The 16,879-nt window shown below is 42.3% G+C and overlaps 1 protein-coding gene across 1 annotated transcript; it reads left to right on the top strand.

Moving 5' to 3' along the window:
* The first annotated feature begins 306 nt into the window (after window positions 1-306).
* Window positions 307-7,712, top strand: edem2 (ER degradation enhancer, mannosidase alpha-like 2). Its single transcript, XM_067527859.1, has 11 exons — window positions 307-524; window positions 2,397-2,507; window positions 2,881-2,920; window positions 3,016-3,121; window positions 3,196-3,321; window positions 3,961-4,172; window positions 4,273-4,414; window positions 4,977-5,101; window positions 5,207-5,351; window positions 5,570-5,691; window positions 6,668-7,712. The coding sequence occupies exons 1-11, from the start codon at window positions 433-435 to the stop codon at window positions 7,145-7,147; spliced, it is 1,701 nt and encodes a 566-aa protein (XP_067383960.1). The 5' UTR covers window positions 307-432; the 3' UTR covers window positions 7,148-7,712.
* Window positions 7,713-16,879: the final 9,167 nt, after the last annotated feature.

The following is a 16,879-nucleotide window of genomic DNA, read 5'->3' as shown; positions in this document are numbered from 1 at the left end:
CTCATAGATGATTTTAGTTTGTCACAGTAGGTCACAGCCACTAAGTGTTAAACTCTGAAGAACAGTTATCATTCATTTAATATCTGTCATGCATAAAAAGTTCACAGGTAATTTTTTCTTGAGTTGCAATTATTCATGTATATTATTTTGACTTACATTTTAAAGTAATTGTAGTTTAGGTGACATGTTACAACCCTAATTATAAAGTCGTAACGGTTTGAACAGTCACTTTATAAAATATTTTGTTTCTTCCTTCCTTTATCAATAAAGCACGAGAAAAAAAGGCTCGTCAGCGAACAGGTTGACGCATGCGCATTTCCGTACCCCGCTTCCTGACAGCTGAACGCCGCCACCACAAACTGACCGGAGCTGCTGTGTTTGCGTCCGGTGCTTTGAGTTTTCGTGTCCACCTGTCTGTCCCCGTGTCTCTCCATGCGCGGCCCCGTGTGTGTGGCGCTGCTTGTCTGGCTGCTGAACGACGCAGCTACTCGCGAGTTCAGCGAGGAGCAGATGGCTGCGATCAGGTAAACAGGAAACTACAAATTACCAGAGGTAGTAGATCTACACAGTAGACTCAGTACTCAGGTACAAGTACTTAAGACGTACGTGCATGCAGTAAAATGCACTTTAAGTCTAAAGGTAGCAGTTCTGCAGAGAGAGTGATGTCTTTGGTTACTGAGAAACGCAGAGCATTGGAACATTGTAGAACTTGAGCTGTTAAATGTGCAAATCTAGTCCGGATTTGTTTCACATAAATAAGGTTTGTGCAGAAATCTTAAAATCTGTTCAAATCTTGTGAGGTTTAATGTGCAGATCCAAGGAGAAAACCACTGGAAGGTGGTTCCACTGATTTCTAAAGAGTTAAAGCAAAAAAGAAAATAAAAACAACTAAATTTGTGTTACAGTGCGTCCAGAAAGTATTCACAGCACTTCATTTTCCATATTTTTATGTTAGTCTTATTCCTAAATGGATCAAATTCATTTTCCTCAAAAATAACCCATAATGACAACATAAAAGAAAGTTGTTTGAAATCTTTGCAAATTTATTAAAATAAAAATCACATGTACTCACATGTAGTATTCACCTTCTTTGCTTAATACTTTGTTGAAGCACCTTTAGCAACAATTACAGCCCTGAGTCTTTTTGAGTATGATGCTACAAGCTTGACACCTATTTCTGGGCAGTTTCTCTCGTTCTTCTCAAGCTCCATCAGGTTGGATGGGGAGCGTCAGTGCACAGCCATTTTCACATGTCTCCAGAGATGTTCAATCAGGTTCCAATCTGGGCTCTGGCTCGGCCTCTCACATACATTCACAGAGTTGTTGCTGTAGCTACTCCTTTGTTATCTTGGCTGTGTGGTCAGGGTCATTGTCCTGTTTAAAGATGAACCGTCTGGTCACTCTACCATACAGGCCCGAATGGTGGAGTGCTGCAGAGATGGTTGTTCTTCTGGAAGGTTCTCATCCTGACGTACCATCAGGTTCTAGGTCACCTCCTTGACTAAGGCCCGTCTCTCTCATTCGCTCACGTTGGCTGGCTGGCCCGCTCTAGCAAGAGTCCTGGTGGTTTCCAGACTTCTTCTACTTACAGATGATGGAGGCCGCTGTGCTCATTAGGACTTTCAATGCTGCAGAAATTTGTTCTGTTCCCTTCCCCAGATCTGTGCCTCAATACAATCCTGTCTCTGAGGTCTACAGACAATACTTGGACTTCATGTCTTGGTTTGTGCAGTGACAGTTAACTGTGGGACCTTATGTAGACAGGTGTGTGCTTTTCCAAATCATTTCCAATCAACTCCAATCAAGTTGTAGAAACATCTCGGGGATGATCAGTGGAAACAGGATCAACCAGAGCTCAATTTTTAGTGTCATGGTAAATGCACTGAATTTCATTTAGAAAAAAAAAGTTTTGCAAAGATTTCAAACAAACTTCTTTCACATTGTCATTATTGGGGGATTGTTTGTAGAATTGAGGAAAATGATGAATTTGATTCATTTTGAAATAAAGCTGTAACACAACAAAATGTGGCAAAAGTTAAGCACTTGTAATACTTTCTGGATGCACTGTATATCATCTGTTCACCCTTAAATTAGTAACAATAAAGAAGTTTATATGCTCTAGAGATAAAAATGTTTAAAAGGATAAAATATTTAATTGTCCTTTGTTTTGTACACTGCAAAATTTTAATGTAAAAATAAATGTAGTGATGAATAAAAACTTCTACAAAAACAACACCTGTGAAGAGACAGCAAGCAACACTATTTTATTTAGAACCTCTGAATTTAGAATTTCTGACAGTACTCGGCAGACGTACTCACGTTTTCGAGTTCAACTGTCAGTTATCATCTCTACTTAACTTGAACTGAAAGTAGAAACCGTGTTCACTGTGTTTCAGGCAGCGCATAAAGTCCATGTTCTATCACGCCTACAACAGTTATCTCGACAACGCCTTCCCCTATGACGAGCTCCGCCCACTCACCTGTGATGGACAGGACACGTGGGGCAGGTAACATGAAATCATCATGTCTTGGATTTTTTTTTTTTTTTTTTATTTAAAGCCATTTGTACGGCAAAACAGAGGCATTTCAAAAATAAGGTTCGGTAGGTATCTTTCAGATTCTGTTATGTGAATGTGTACTAGTACTCAAAAAGTTATCTAAAAATACACCATTGTAAAATAAAACTTAACCTGTTACTTTCCCAAAATGCCAACTGTACATTGTACAGATTAGAAAATTACTCAATTGTCATCAAATTCTTTCAGCAGAATATGAGTATGTTAACAGTATTTTTATTATCTGGGATATTTTATTCCCTATGTAGTTTTACTTCGGTATCTGTGTGATGTCCATATGTCCCCATTTCTCTTTTCTCCACAGTTTCTCGCTCACTCTGATTGATGCTCTGGACACTCTACTGGTGAGAGTTTTTAAAGTTGTTTGGTCAGAAACAAAAAGCTTGAATAAAATTGTCGATGTCAGTTAAAATTTGTAAAATAAAAAACTTTTGCGTAGGTTTTGGGAAACCGTACAGAGTTTCAGCGTGTGGCGTCTCTCCTCCAAGACACTGTGGATTTCGACATTGACGTCAACGCTTCTGTGTTTGAAACCAACATTCGAGGTACAGATGGCGGCAAAGTGACTGATACTGACCGGATCTTTGTGCTCATTAGTCACCCTGTCTTATTTGTGTAGTGGTGGGAGGTCTGCTGTCGGCCCACCTTTTGGCAGGGAGGGCGGGGATGGAGCTGGAGCCGGGCTGGCCCTGTTCAGGACCGCTGCTGAGGATGGCTGAGGATGCCGCCAGGAAGCTGCTACCTGGTACAAACGTACACACACGCAAAAGCTGCAGTGTGCACAGCGAATCCAGATTTAAATCCAGATTCAGTTTGAGTTTAAAGTGATCACACTGCCCCCACTGACCACTGCTAGCTTGATTCCTATTGCAGGTTTACACTCCAGTTTGTTTGGTTTGCACTACAAACCAAAGTAAATGCACATTTTCCTAAATTTGAATTAGAACATGTTGCTGTGCTCAAAGGGTCACTGAGACTTGATTTCTGCCAGTTTGACCATTTGTTTGCTTCAGTGGAAGTTGGTTTCACCATAGTGAAGTGGGGGCAGACGAGTTTGCACCTTTATCCCTCTTTATTTTGAGCAGACGGAGAGTTTTTCGTGAGTTATCCTTTCATAACGCGCTTGCATGTGCAAAAACAAAAGAACACAATTTGGAGGCAACAGTATAGTTTTGACAGTATTGAATGGATCCTACAAAGTGCAGAGGTTTAGATTTGTAATACTATGTATTTGAACATATATTTATTATATATATGTACAAATATATATTTTAAATATATATATCTATATCTATATAGATATATATAGATATAGAAATCAGCAGGATAACAACACCAGCGCCTTAAATGTGTTTGCTGTAACGCGTTGTGTGAATGTGGTCAGCGTTCCAGACTCCCACTGGGATGCCGTATGGCACCGTGAACCTGCTGCATGGTGTCAGTCCCACTGAAACGCCCGTGACCTGTACGGCTGGCGTGGGAACCTTCATCCTGGAGTTCGCCACATTGAGTCGCCTAACAGGAGATCCAACCTTCGAGGATGTGGCCCGCCGAGCTCTTAGGGCCCTGTGGAAGACCAGATCAGACATTGGACTGGTAAGTAGTTTGTTTCTCGTTCGTTAAACACCATCTGAACATCTTGTGACATGTAGTTAAATCTCTCTACCTTCACTTTTTAACCCGTCTCTCTGTCCAGGTGGGGAACCACATTGACATCCTGTCCAGGAAGTGGGTGGCTCAGGATGCCGGCATCGGAGCAGGGGTCGACTCCTACTTTGAGTATCTTGTGAAAGGAGCAATAATGCTGATGGATGAGGAGCTGCTCAACATGTTCCAAGGTAAATCTCATACCTACAGCCTGATTTATATGGGTCAACAACAAGAACGAGCCCACAATATATCATTAATTATTGTGGAACGTACAATAAATTCATGTAATACCACATGATTTCCATTACAAAACTGTAATAATGATGTGAATGATGATGTTCTTGAAGCCTTTTAAAAAACAGTTTTACTTGGAAAGTGTGTGTCTGACAACAGACAGGTGGTGTCCTGACCTGAACACAAATACCTTGGCATCAAAAAGGACCCATAATTTAATTTAAAAAAATGGTCATAATCATTAACTTTAAGTTTGTGCATAGATGCAGCTAAGATGCTGAAGAAACACTTGTTTGGAAACTGGACAATAAAGTTCAGTATTATCACTGTAGGATAAAAGAGAAATAGAGAAACCTTTTCCTGAAATGTAAATGTCTTGGGAATATCGCTTACATATTATATAAAGATTGAAAAATCTTCTGAATATGACATTTAGCATTAACCAACAATAATATTCATATTTAATACATGGGCTATACAATCTGAAATTTCAGTTTTGTCCCTGCTGTTTCTCAGAGTATGATCGAGCCATTCAGAACTACACTCGCTTCGACGACTGGTACCTGTGGGTCCAGATGCATAAAGGAACTGTCTCCATGCCGGTTTTCCAGTCTCTGGAGGCCTTCTGGCCCGGCCTGCAAGTACATATGGATTGTGAACACGCAGAGTTTCCTGAAAAATGCACAAACGCAAGACACTTGTGTTGAAGCGGTAGGTATTAAATATCAACTTTTTTGGTGTTTCAGTCTCTGCTGGGGAACTTGGACAGTGCAGTCAGAACCTTCCAGAACTATTACTCTGTATGGAGACAGTTCGGAGGTCTCCCTGAGTTTTACAGCATCCCTCAGGGTTACACTGTGGACAAGAGGGAAGGATACCCACTGAGACCAGGTCAGTTTACTGCCTGTTAGTTTTCAGCAGCTAAATGAAGGCTCATCCACAAGAGACCGTTTGAACTGGAGTTTAAACACAAACCAAACAGAGATGTGCAAAGGAATGTGACAAGACTTTTATTTTGGTAGTGAAGAGGAAGAGGAACCCAGCCAACTGATGTTTAAACTACCTTGATAGCTATGTGAGGAACCGCCCACTGTGTTTATTTGTTCCAGAGTTAATAGAAAGCGCCATGTACCTGTTCAGGGCCACAGGTGACCACACCTACCTCCAGCTGGGCCTCGACGCTCTGGAGTCCATAGAGAGGATCGCCAGGACACCCTGTGGATATGCTAGTGTAAGACCTGTCCCTCACAGTCTTACCCTCTGTGTTAGGTTTCACATGTAAAGGCTCGTTTAGAAAAAGCCACACAGGTCACCAACCTTTTCAAACTGAGAGCTACCAGTTTAATACGCACTTTTGAAATAACAAGTTTGCTCAATTCACCGTTAATTAATAGTTATTATTAATAATTAATTAACTTAATGATATTCATCTATGTGTAGACACGGATCACGTTATTGATTTCTCAGAATAACTCTCAAATGTGATTTAAAAAAGAATAGCAACAAAAAAAATTAGATGCAGCTCATTGGTAAGTGGCACTACGGTGAGCTATTTTTAGAACAGGCCCGCGGGCGACTCATGTGGTCACCATGTTGGTGACCCCTGCTCTAATGTATCTCACTTTCAGAGCCCTGCACATGCACACTGATGTTTAGTTTGCCGTTTGGTTGGACCTCTGCTCAGGATGAAGGTGGGCCGAGCGGATAAGAGCCTCTATCACAGTGACGCTTTGACCAGTTATAGCAGGAAAAGCACAGGTTGAAATGGCAGGATTAAAAACTGCTGCATCCAGGTAACCCAGCTAGTTCCAGGGCCCTGAATCCTGTCCCACAAATATGAGTCGATCATCCATCTCTGCTTGGGTTTAACCCAGGTTTTCTGGCACAATGGGGCCAGTTCTGAAGCAGGTTTACTTCAGAGGATCAGAGCTAAACAGCAATAAATGAGTAAAGTGACAAATCCAACAGGACCTAAGGATATTGTTAGAGGATCAGTGTGTGGGCCCTAACTTCTTATAGTCACTCACTTTTCTGATTTCTTCTGGGCGGTTTGTTGATGTCTGACGCGTGTCATAGCAGGAAAAAGAACAAGTGGAAATATTTGCTATTTATTGATGGCGTTACCAGTTCTCGGGCTCAGGTAGGAGAATAAAACAGCAATGATCCACCTGTGAATAATCACATACTCTCTGTTCTTCCTCCTGCAGGTGAAAGACCTGCGCGATCACCAGCTGGACAACAGGATGGAGTCCTTCTTTCTAGCTGAAACTGTCAAGTACCTTTACCTGCTCTTTGACCCCACCCACTTCCTGCACGGTGGGGGGTCAGAGGCTGGATCTTGGGAGGAGGGCGGTGAGGGAGGACAGTGTGTTTTAGGAGCGGGGGGGTTCATCTTCAACACGGAGGCTCACCCTCTGGACCCGGCAGCACTGTACTGCTGTAGCCGTCACGCTGAGGACCGACAGGAGCTGAGGGACATCCTGCTCAGTCTCTCACAGCCCACAGAGAAGTCGGGCCACCAATCAATACCACCCACCAGACAGACAGAAGACCCTCCCCCCAGTCAATCAGAGAGCATCGCTCTGAAACCAGGAGAGAAGAAGACCCTCCCCCCGCTGTCCTGCCCCGTTCAGCCGTTCAGTGCTCGACTCTCCGTCATGGGACAAGTTTTCACAGACAACACCTGATCCCCGCTGTCGTGATCACGTGTCACGTGAGTTTTATTCAGGGACTGACTTTAGTTTTTTGTTTTCGAGCCCTGGAATGACAGTGACGGACAGGTGCTTACGAAGGGCACAGAAGGTCACAATTGATTCTTAGTTTTTTAATACCTAAAAAGTATGGAATGCGTTTTCACCTTCATCTGATATTTCATACTTTTAATAAACATTTTTGCAAACTGGACTCTGCCTTTGTTACCTGCCGGTAATTTTATTTGTGCATATGAACGACATCCTGTGGGCGACAGAACTGTGGCCTTTGCCATTGGCACCAAGGTGAGGAGGGGACTTTTGTGAACCCTCTGGTCTCCCATATTTTTCAGGTTTTAAGAAACTTTTCCAAACCTGCCCAAGACCCCAAATCAATCCCAACCAGATTTACCACCTTGACAAAGATGTTTAGGTGTTTTGCTGTGACTGTGACTATTCTGGGATGTTCGACCTTGACTTGGCTCTGTCAATGCTTTAATTTAAAGTGACGATGAAATATATTTGTATTTATTAAAATTGATGCAGTGGTGGTGTGATTTCATATTTGTTGTATTCTTATGTGTCTGTTGCCCAAATGTACAGTGACATCCAAGAGTCTGAGGACATACTTTTACATGTAAACCTGGAAATGAGCAGAGAGTTCTAGGATTTACAAGACACTTCAGGTCAGAAATCTAAGTGAAGCTAATTAGTGGAAAAGATTATTTCCAGGTTTACGGGAAACTCTGACATATCTTCAGTGTGGTCTCACATGGATCTGGCTGCTTATAATGAGTTTTTACCAGCAGGTGTCGTTAGTGATCACACTGAGTAATGGCTGTGGTATTTTGACCACCCAGACACTATGTTATACTGTATGTAGTTATAACTGGAGCTGCAGAGGGAGAAGTTTTATTCACTCCAAGCTCCAATGAACTGAGTTTTCAGAGGTTCGACATAAAAGATGTGTGACAAATACACTGTAGATTCCACTGGGGCTCAGTGTCTCAAGGACCCTTTGACAGGAGCTGGGGATCTAACCGCTGACCTTGTAATACGATAACCACTTCTACTAGTGAATTCACAGCAGCCTCAATATTATCAGTTATTCTGAACTAATAGTTTTAAGAGGTAATTACTTAATTATTTCTGATCTGTCCTTTTTAATTGTGACTCAAAACATAAAGTTTAGGACTTGACTTGTTACTGTTTGTAATCAAGACTTGAGGCTTTGTCCAACCTCTGCTAGTCACTGTCATGAGTCTGTGTGAGGACAGGACACATCAAAGCTTATGTTCATGTTTGACTCTAAAAGCTGAAGAGCAAATTGAAGGTATCGTCCTCTGGTTTCTCTTGATGTACATCCATGTCAGAGTGTGCTCACAACCACTGCTTTAAATTACAGACCCGTTTTCAGCCACACGTCTTCAGTGAGTCGGGGTCATTCGAAATGAACTGATTTCGAAAACTTGAGAGATGGAAAAATGATGTGTCACTGAGGAGCACGACTCTAAACAGCTGGTATCAGTTTCAGATACTGCAGTGAAGTGGTATTTTCACTGCTCTAGTTTTATTTCTGCCACTATCGTTAAGAAGCGTGTCTGTTGTCCATATCTGCACCGAACTCCCCAGATGAGCAGTGCTCTCCGGGCTGAGCCAGCGCACGGTGAGGTCACGGTTGGATGTGGTCACAGGTGCAGCAGAGAGGCCAGTGGAACGTTGATTTACGGCCCGGCCTTCATTTGCCCTCTAAAGAAACCTGTGTCGTCCATTTTCTTCCCCGTGCAGGATGAATTTGAACTTTTAACTTTGCACTAACAACACAGATGTGGTTTGGCTGAATTCTCTGAGGTCTCATGTTGCTCTGGTCTCAGCTCTGGCTCTGGTTCTGTTTGTTGTTCAGCAGAAATCCCCTCGTCTGTCAGTCAGGGTGGGGCTGTTCCTCACCTCCTCTCCTCTCACTTACAACACCCTCAACTTTTTTCCCATCTTGCCCCCTCTCTACATCTGCCCCCTCCCTCCCCTCTGTTTGGGTGGGGTTCATTTTTTTCATTTGACCCTTTTCGTTGCTCTTCCATCCAAGTTTTCTCTTGTGTCCTTTAACATGTATGTTCTCTCTGTTTCCCCCCATTCCTGTTTTATTTCACAACCTCTTTTGGACTCACGTCTTCATTTTCTTCTTTCTCTGTCCTTTTTTTTGCCCACTTTCATCCCAAACCTCTCACTCGTCTCTCCTCAGTTCTGTCTCTGTACTTTCAGTTGTTGTATTCATGCTTTTCCCTTTGACCCCCACCCTTCTCCTTTTTCACCTCTCTCCTCTTCTTCCTCACAGTCTCCCATTCTTCTCTTCTTTACTTCTACACGTTTCCCACATTTTACCCCTTTCTCCCTCCCTTCACCTCAAAACTCCATCATCCCTCTGTTTTTTACCCCCACCCCACCCGTCTCTCAGGGTGTGTCTGTGGATGAATCATTATGACTAACTGCTCTGACTTCATTCGAAACAAGTCTACAACAGACACATTCACAATCCTCTCTCCACTCACCTATCATCATCTCTTCAACATGTTTCCATCATTTTAACCCAGGTTTTTATTTATCTGTTATTGTGGATATTGTTTTCATTTTTGTGCAGCCTGCCCCTAAAACCCCTCAGTAATTGAACCATATGCAGTCTGCAGAACTGCCAGTTCTCCACTTGGAAACAAAGCAGATGTGATGCTGCTGATAACATAAATGTACAAGTGCAGCATGTTCCAAACGTTTGGAGGTAAACAGAAAATTAAAATCAGGCTCCATACATGTTACAGTGAGTAGACATAATTCAGCCTGGGTCTTGGTCTCTGTGTGGAATCTGATGACACTATACAATAATAATGGTATTTACTGTGGTGAGGGTGGATTCTGTTCTATCTCTCCATCAGTACGTCGGTACAGATGAAGGTGGAGCCACATGTTTCATAACTTCAGGTACAAGGAATCGATTTACCTTTGAAGAAAACCACGTTGTTTCACTAACTTGAATCAAAGTGCTTTTGCCACCTAAACCACACACAGTTACTCTGGGCACCTATCATATCAACCACCTCTGTGCAATTCTGTGTTCATTAGTAAGTCAAGAGCCTCAGTCATTCAGAAAATATAATCCATCCATTGGTTTCCTGCAGTTATGCATACGAGACGCAAACTGACATCACAGACTATTTTTTAAGCTTCAGTTGTACTTTCACACACTGTTATACACAGCAAACATTTTACAATGTTTACACCTACAACTCCAGCTTAGTCCTGTGTGGATTAGATGAATCTGTTTTTGAAGTGTTATTCAAACAAAGCCTCCCGTCCCGTGTGCTGATCTGCTCTCCGCACCAACCACGGTGAGAGAAGCGAGGTGATGCAATCTGCCTCAGCTGCTCTGTTTCCTGTAGGAGGGGAGTCAGTCAGGGGGGATTTACTGCAGCTCAGCACTGACACTGGGTTTAACTCTGTCACTGACATTTGCATCTCCTCCTGGAATGACAGGGTCCGAAAAACCCTTTAGATGAGTTGAATCTAAATAATTTAAACTGGTCCTGACACCTACTGTGCACCTTTCCACCAAACAGCTGCATGTGTTCAAGCAATGGATGTTTCCCTGGATGACAGGGCTCAGAGTGTGAAGCGAGTGATAGTATTTGTTATCAGACAAAACCTCACCAGACAGAGCAAAAAGAGATATGATGCTCAGAAATGTAAACAAAATGGCCCCAACAGATGAAAAATGACAGACATTATGAACCCGGAGAGATAAAACCACCACCACTCAAAAAATAAATGCAACATGATAAATAAAATGACCAATAGGAGAATAAATAAAGAGGCAAAAACTAGACACGACTACTAATAAGAGATGCTAAATTAGCACAAAGGGACAGTTTGACACAAAATGTAGCTGCTTTGTGGCCACGTCCTGACTGCAGCTGTGTACCAGACACAGACGTGAGATTTATGTCTGTTACATCATTTCACTCAGAGAAAAAGCACATTTACCAAAATGCTGAGCTGTTTTGTTAAAATGTCAAAAGTGCACACGTTGAATTATCAGCGTTAACCTGAGCTTTGGGGCCAGTTTTTCCTTTAACAGGTGCTTCCACTCTCTTAGTAAAGAAACATTTGTATGAATTTAGTTCTGTAGGTCCAAACTAGGAATTTATATCAGGTTTCTCATCACAACATGAGCTGAGCATGAGCTCACATTGTATAAACACGAATTATAAGAAAAAGTGAAGCCTTTTATCCATCTCCACCTCTCAGCCAGGTGTCATCGGAAAAGGCTCCCGACATCTTTACAGTCAGATCCCCCAGTTTTCCCAGACAGGAGGAGCCGATGTTGTTTTCTGTCTGTGTCTCTTCTCATTAACTCGTTGTCTCTGCTCTGAGCAGATTTACAGGAAAAGGAAAAACTTCAGGCCGTATTCAGTCTGAGGAGCTACAGGTTGTCACATTTCCAGTGACTGTGTTTATTAGTGGTGAGTCGCCACAGTGGGAACAGCTACAGCCCCCTGCTGACTGCACCCACATCAACAGTCTGTGCTGGCTTCTGATCTCTGACGCTGTTCTGGTAAAGTTACAGATGCTAACGCAGTCAGCGTGCTGATACACAGCAGATGAACCCAGCCTCTCTGATTACTGGGCGAGGTGCAGCAGTCAGACTGGGGAGAGTCGGTTGTCAAAGTGTGACATCATCTGTAAGGAGCAGGCGACTTCCTGTAATCATGACATCATCAGCGAGCACATGCAGTGCAGACTGATGCTAATGATGGTCTCTCACACACTATGGCAAAGAACATTCCACCCTAATCATCCCGACTAAACCTGACTCCAATCTACACCTGATGCGTCAGGTGTGAGCACCTGACAAACTTTTCTCACAACGATGCTGTTGTACTACAATGTGACCACAGAAAGAAATGTACACACACAGAGACACACACACACACACACACACGCATCATGCAAACTGAATGCAATGTTGTGTGAGCACTGAGCTCAGCCCGTGTGATTCTGTTGTCATCACCGGCTGCTAATGGCTAACAGATGACAGTGTGTGTGTGTGTGTGTGTGTGTGTGTGTGCACCTGTATAGCTATATTTGTAAGAACTGTAGTCCTCACTCTCTGATGCACCTTAAAGTTTTGTTTGAGGCTTCAGGTTCGGTGTAGCTCTGGGTTCTGTCACTCACAAAGATAGAAATACACAGCCAGGGTCATTAGAGAACAGCTGGAAATGGGAGGAATGGAGGATTTCACATCAGCCCAGTTTCACTTCAGTCCTATTTTGTGACTGAGGGGGAATTCCAGACAAATCTCTCTCTCCTCCCTTTGCTTTTTCATTTCTCTACCTTTTCTCATCCTCTCCCCATTAATTCTGTAAGGGTCTCTACAGACATCTCTTAAATGCAGAGGTTACCACTTGTTCTTTACTCAAACTAAATTGATGGCAAACGTGTATTGATTTGTCTTCTGTGCCTGTATATGTTGGGCATAGGTGGCTGTCTTCTGCAAACTATATACCTCTGGGGATAATAACTTTAAGTACATTCTGTAAAATAAAAAAGTAGCAGGGATGCAGTAACAAAGTGATTTCTCCGAGCTCCTGATAAAGAAAGTATTTGAAACTATTACCCTTCATGCTGTTGTCCAGTCCAGATTTGTTCCACATGTGCCGCGTAAATGAGGTTTCTGCAGAAATCTGAAATCTTCAGGTCTTTAGGTTTATGTTTAGCTTCAAAGAACCACTTCAAAAACCTGATTTCTGACTAGTTGTGAAAATCATTCATTTCTTCCAGTCACTAATCGACTCTTTAGTTAGTGACAATGAAAAAGCTAATGTTGGAGGGAGGACGCCACAGAAATGAAACTTCATGAAATGAAAAAGTATTAATTTCACATTTGTGCTGTAATCTGCTAAAACTAAGGACCAGACCAGTTTCGCTACAGAGACTTGGTGCGTAACAAAACCAGCAGCTGGTGAACGTGGAGCTAATAATACACCAGTGTTTATTAGTTCATTAGATTTTATAGTGAGTAAAGCTGTCAGATGAAAGTAGCATATAGACAAACAGAAATATAGTCCCTCAGTAAATGTCCACCGTGGTCTGAATGCAATGTATGGGACGTTGCACTCAGACTTTCAGACCAAGTGAGTTTTATTAAGGATAATAGTATCTGCCCTTAAAGGCTTTAATATTTGCACCTTCTATTCAGGCTGCGTTGCAGAAAACTTGAACATTTACGACCTTCTTAAAGAAATATGATGGAAATTTGAGCTCTGACTAGGAAACTGGAGCCAAGGTGTTTTTTTGCCCTGACTTCACAGAGAAACAGATGCTCTGATGTCACTGACTTGGCAGCGTGTCCAGAAACTGGAAACCATTAACTTATGAACATTCCTAACTGTAAATATAAAGTATATGCTGTAAAGGCCTCTGCAGGTTTCATCACGTGTCTTAGTTCGTCAAGTGCCAGAAATTACACTTTGCTGAAATGGCTGCACCGTTCAGCACTTTTCATGGGGCTTGTACAAAGCAGGTTCAGGCAGGTCATTGTTGTGCTGCATGTGCTGTCAGAGCATCACCTAAAAACTGTTTGACTTGAACCGAACCGAACCAAGAAGAGACAAAGTTGGTGGTTTCAGACCGAACACATGAACACACCAAATCCTTTCGGTTTATCCCGTGATTTCAGGCCACAGCGGATCATTGTCCCCGTGTTGATTTGGCACAGTTTTTACACCGGATGCCCATCCTGACGCAACCCTCCCCACTTTCTACCGGCACCACGTGGCTGGGGATGGGGATGGGCTGTCGGGGGTTCAGTGTCTTGCCCAGAGACACTTGAACACGTGGTCGGGAAGAGCTTGAGGAGAAGAGCCAACTTTCCCTTCAAAGTTCTCGGGATTATATTTACAGCCCTACGAGTTTAGGCTCCAGCCTAAGCTACAGAGCTCCTACAGCTGCAGATCACCTGTAGAAACCTCCAGTCCTCTGATGGTTGTTCCATGCTCCAGCCTAAAACTCCACCTCTGACGCTGTAACTACTCAACTCAGGAATTATTGTGAACTATTGTGAAGCACTTTTCATGTCTGATTTGTAACTATGCTACACCACTTAAAAAATGCTGTTTCCTCAACTCACTGACCAGAGTAAACTTGCACCTTCACACGTTAACATGTAGATCAATTCTGCAACCTCCAAAATTGGCTTTGCATTAATTCAGATCTTCTAACACTGAAAACTCAATAGGCATAAATTCCCTTTTGTTTTTTGTTTCCCTGAAGTGATTTACTTCATGTGACTGTATAACCATGTTAAATGGTTTCAAAACAAATGTCCTCGGTAACTTTGACCCAGAGTAGCCTGTGATAAACAGTATAGTATGTTTCACGTGATTTTTTAAATGTGATGTAAATTAGGTTTTTTAGAACTCGAATTCAAGATGTATAAGCTCAGATCAATGAGGCAAACAGGCCATAAATAACAAAAACAAGTTCACAACTTGGAACAAATATAAACATTTGTAATAAGAAGTAGTGATTATAATATATTGCTACAGTTTTTGGTCTTTGAGTCTTATTGAAACGGTAATTTTTGCGCAGAAACACAACATTGTTTAACATGAAATGAACACAACACAGGGGTTAAGCTAATAAGGAAATAATGTGGTAATTATGATAAAGGTATTTTCTGTTATGTTGTTGTCAAAAATGAAGATTACACACGATGCAATGCCACATGTGACCAGTGGGACGCTATTCTCACAAACCGCAACTTTACGTGTCTGCTTATGCTTTATGGTGACGTTGGCATTTAACCTCTTTCTGTCTGTCTACGTAAAGTTCACAGTCAATGTTGTCAGGTGGGCGAATAAGCCCTCGCCTGCCCCCTACTAGCTGAGGTTTTCAGATCCGCCGGACAATCACAAATCATGCAGGGACGTGTGTGCTGCTGCTGATGAAGTGAAGGTTTAAGGAAGGTTGTGCACCTTCACAGCTTTGCCTTTACTTAGGCCAGTTGCAGATCATTTTAAAGCACTTTGATGGATGAATGGAAGGCAAATGGCAAACTCACACTCAACCGTGAGGTGAAGATATATGTTCCGTGTCTCCCTGCAGATGGACAACATGAGGCTGATGTTACCGTGCAAACTGTGACCCAACAGGATGTAGTTTCACACACACACACACACACACACACACACACACAGACTGGGGAATGTGCTTTACAGTAAAATGTGAGCCTGTGAATACAGCTGGGTGTGAGTTAGTTTGTCAGGTTCTTGGGTGGAGGAATAAAAATAAAGCTTTAAAGAACATGAAGTAAAAATCTCCTATTTCAGCGCATCACTGTGGACATGGGTTAATTCCTAATCACACAAAATGAATTGATTGATCATATTTTAGATGAAGAATCTGTAAGTGCATAGCATGTTATGTCCTGTCTTTTTTGTCTGTCTCTTCGCTGATGTCTATTGATAAAATGACGCTGCTTTGACCTTCACGTCCTTAAATTAGAGTTTACTGCAGCTGTCATCAGGAGACAGGAGTCTTACGCGTCTCCTTTGTGTCTTCAGAGGGAGGGAACAAGCCGACCATGAATGCAATTAAGGAATTTGAATGTGCTCATCCACGCTGACACGTGCACGCTCACAAATACAGTCACCAGTGGGAACAATGGGTTCGATTTAAACAGATCACAAAGCTCAGTCTGTCAGTGGAAAGTACCTGACAAACATCCTCTACCTTCAACACTGTCATCTGTAGTGTTACAGCCTCCTTCAGACACAGTGTGTCACAGAGTCACACGTCTTTAACATCTTTACCCCGGTTTACTGTCCCCAGGGCCCATTTCTGCTTGTTAGCTTGTTTCTTACCGATGTGACAGCTGTGGCTTCTCCCGCTCCATGACGTGTCTCTGTCTCTTCAATGGTCCCACCAATGAGCAAACCAGTAAACTGAGTCAACGTGAGATCAACTCCCAAGAATGTGATCTGTCAACTCCACCGAAACATTAAAGCAGCGTTTCGAAACGTTTCAAAAGAACATCCATGAAGTGTGCGGAGTATTTCGTTTATCCAGAGGGAGAAAACGCAGCTGGTAAAACTTGACAGTGAAGTAGGTTATTTCACTATGAGTATTCCTTCCATTAAGTTAGCTTCAATTAACATTAGCAGTTAGCATTTGCTAACATTAACCTACTAGTATCTATGATAAATTCACAAAAGCTAACTTTAGGTTTCTGTGCCCTTTTAACTGATATCATTACGCCCATTAACCTGTGTGGACTTTCCATCTTCCGCTTTTAAATGAATGGGTTTATTTCTCAACTGTTGGCAGCTGAGAACAATGGCACAATCTAAAAACTGGAAGTTCAGTTCAAAAACAGCCATACTTGTCCAAAAGATCCAAAACTTTTTGAAAAATGGCTGCAGGCAAGAAGAATACATCATCTCATTTTGTCGCCGCTTTTTTTGGAATAACTATGTAGATCCACAGACGGAGGCAAATGAAAGTGCAGCCAACATTTGGCTGTGGAGGAAACGGCCTGTGGAAGCTGCCACTTCTCAACGGGACCAAGATTAAGTTGTATGTAATGAAGATGAACATAAATGATGTAAAACCTGAGCTGTGAATGGATGGAATTTTAACCCGTTTTCATTTTCAGTTTGTTTTGTTGGCTTGAATTTTGCACAT

The sequence above is a fragment of the Channa argus genome, chromosome 13 (genome assembly GCF_033026475.1).
Source record: "Channa argus isolate prfri chromosome 13, Channa argus male v1.0, whole genome shotgun sequence".
Classification (NCBI taxonomy): domain Eukaryota; kingdom Metazoa; phylum Chordata; class Actinopteri; order Anabantiformes; family Channidae; genus Channa; species Channa argus.
The sequence above is the reverse complement of the archived record's forward strand: the minus strand, read 5'-3'. Positions and strand labels throughout refer to the sequence as shown.

What these genes read in the sequence shown, in the direction of transcription:
- edem2 (XM_067527859.1), top strand. Translation starts at nt 433, where the DNA reads ATGCGCGGCCCCGTGTGTGTGGCGCTGCTTGTCTGGCTGCTGAACGAC. An exon ending in GTTTGAAACCAACATTCGAG is followed by an intron (nt 3,122 to 3,195) that starts GTACAGATGGCG and finishes TTATTTGTGTAG; the next exon opens with TGGTGGGAGGTCTGCTGTCG. An exon ending in GCTGCTCAACATGTTCCAAG is followed by an intron (nt 4,415 to 4,976) that starts GTAAATCTCATA and finishes GCTGTTTCTCAG; the next exon opens with AGTATGATCGAGCCATTCAG.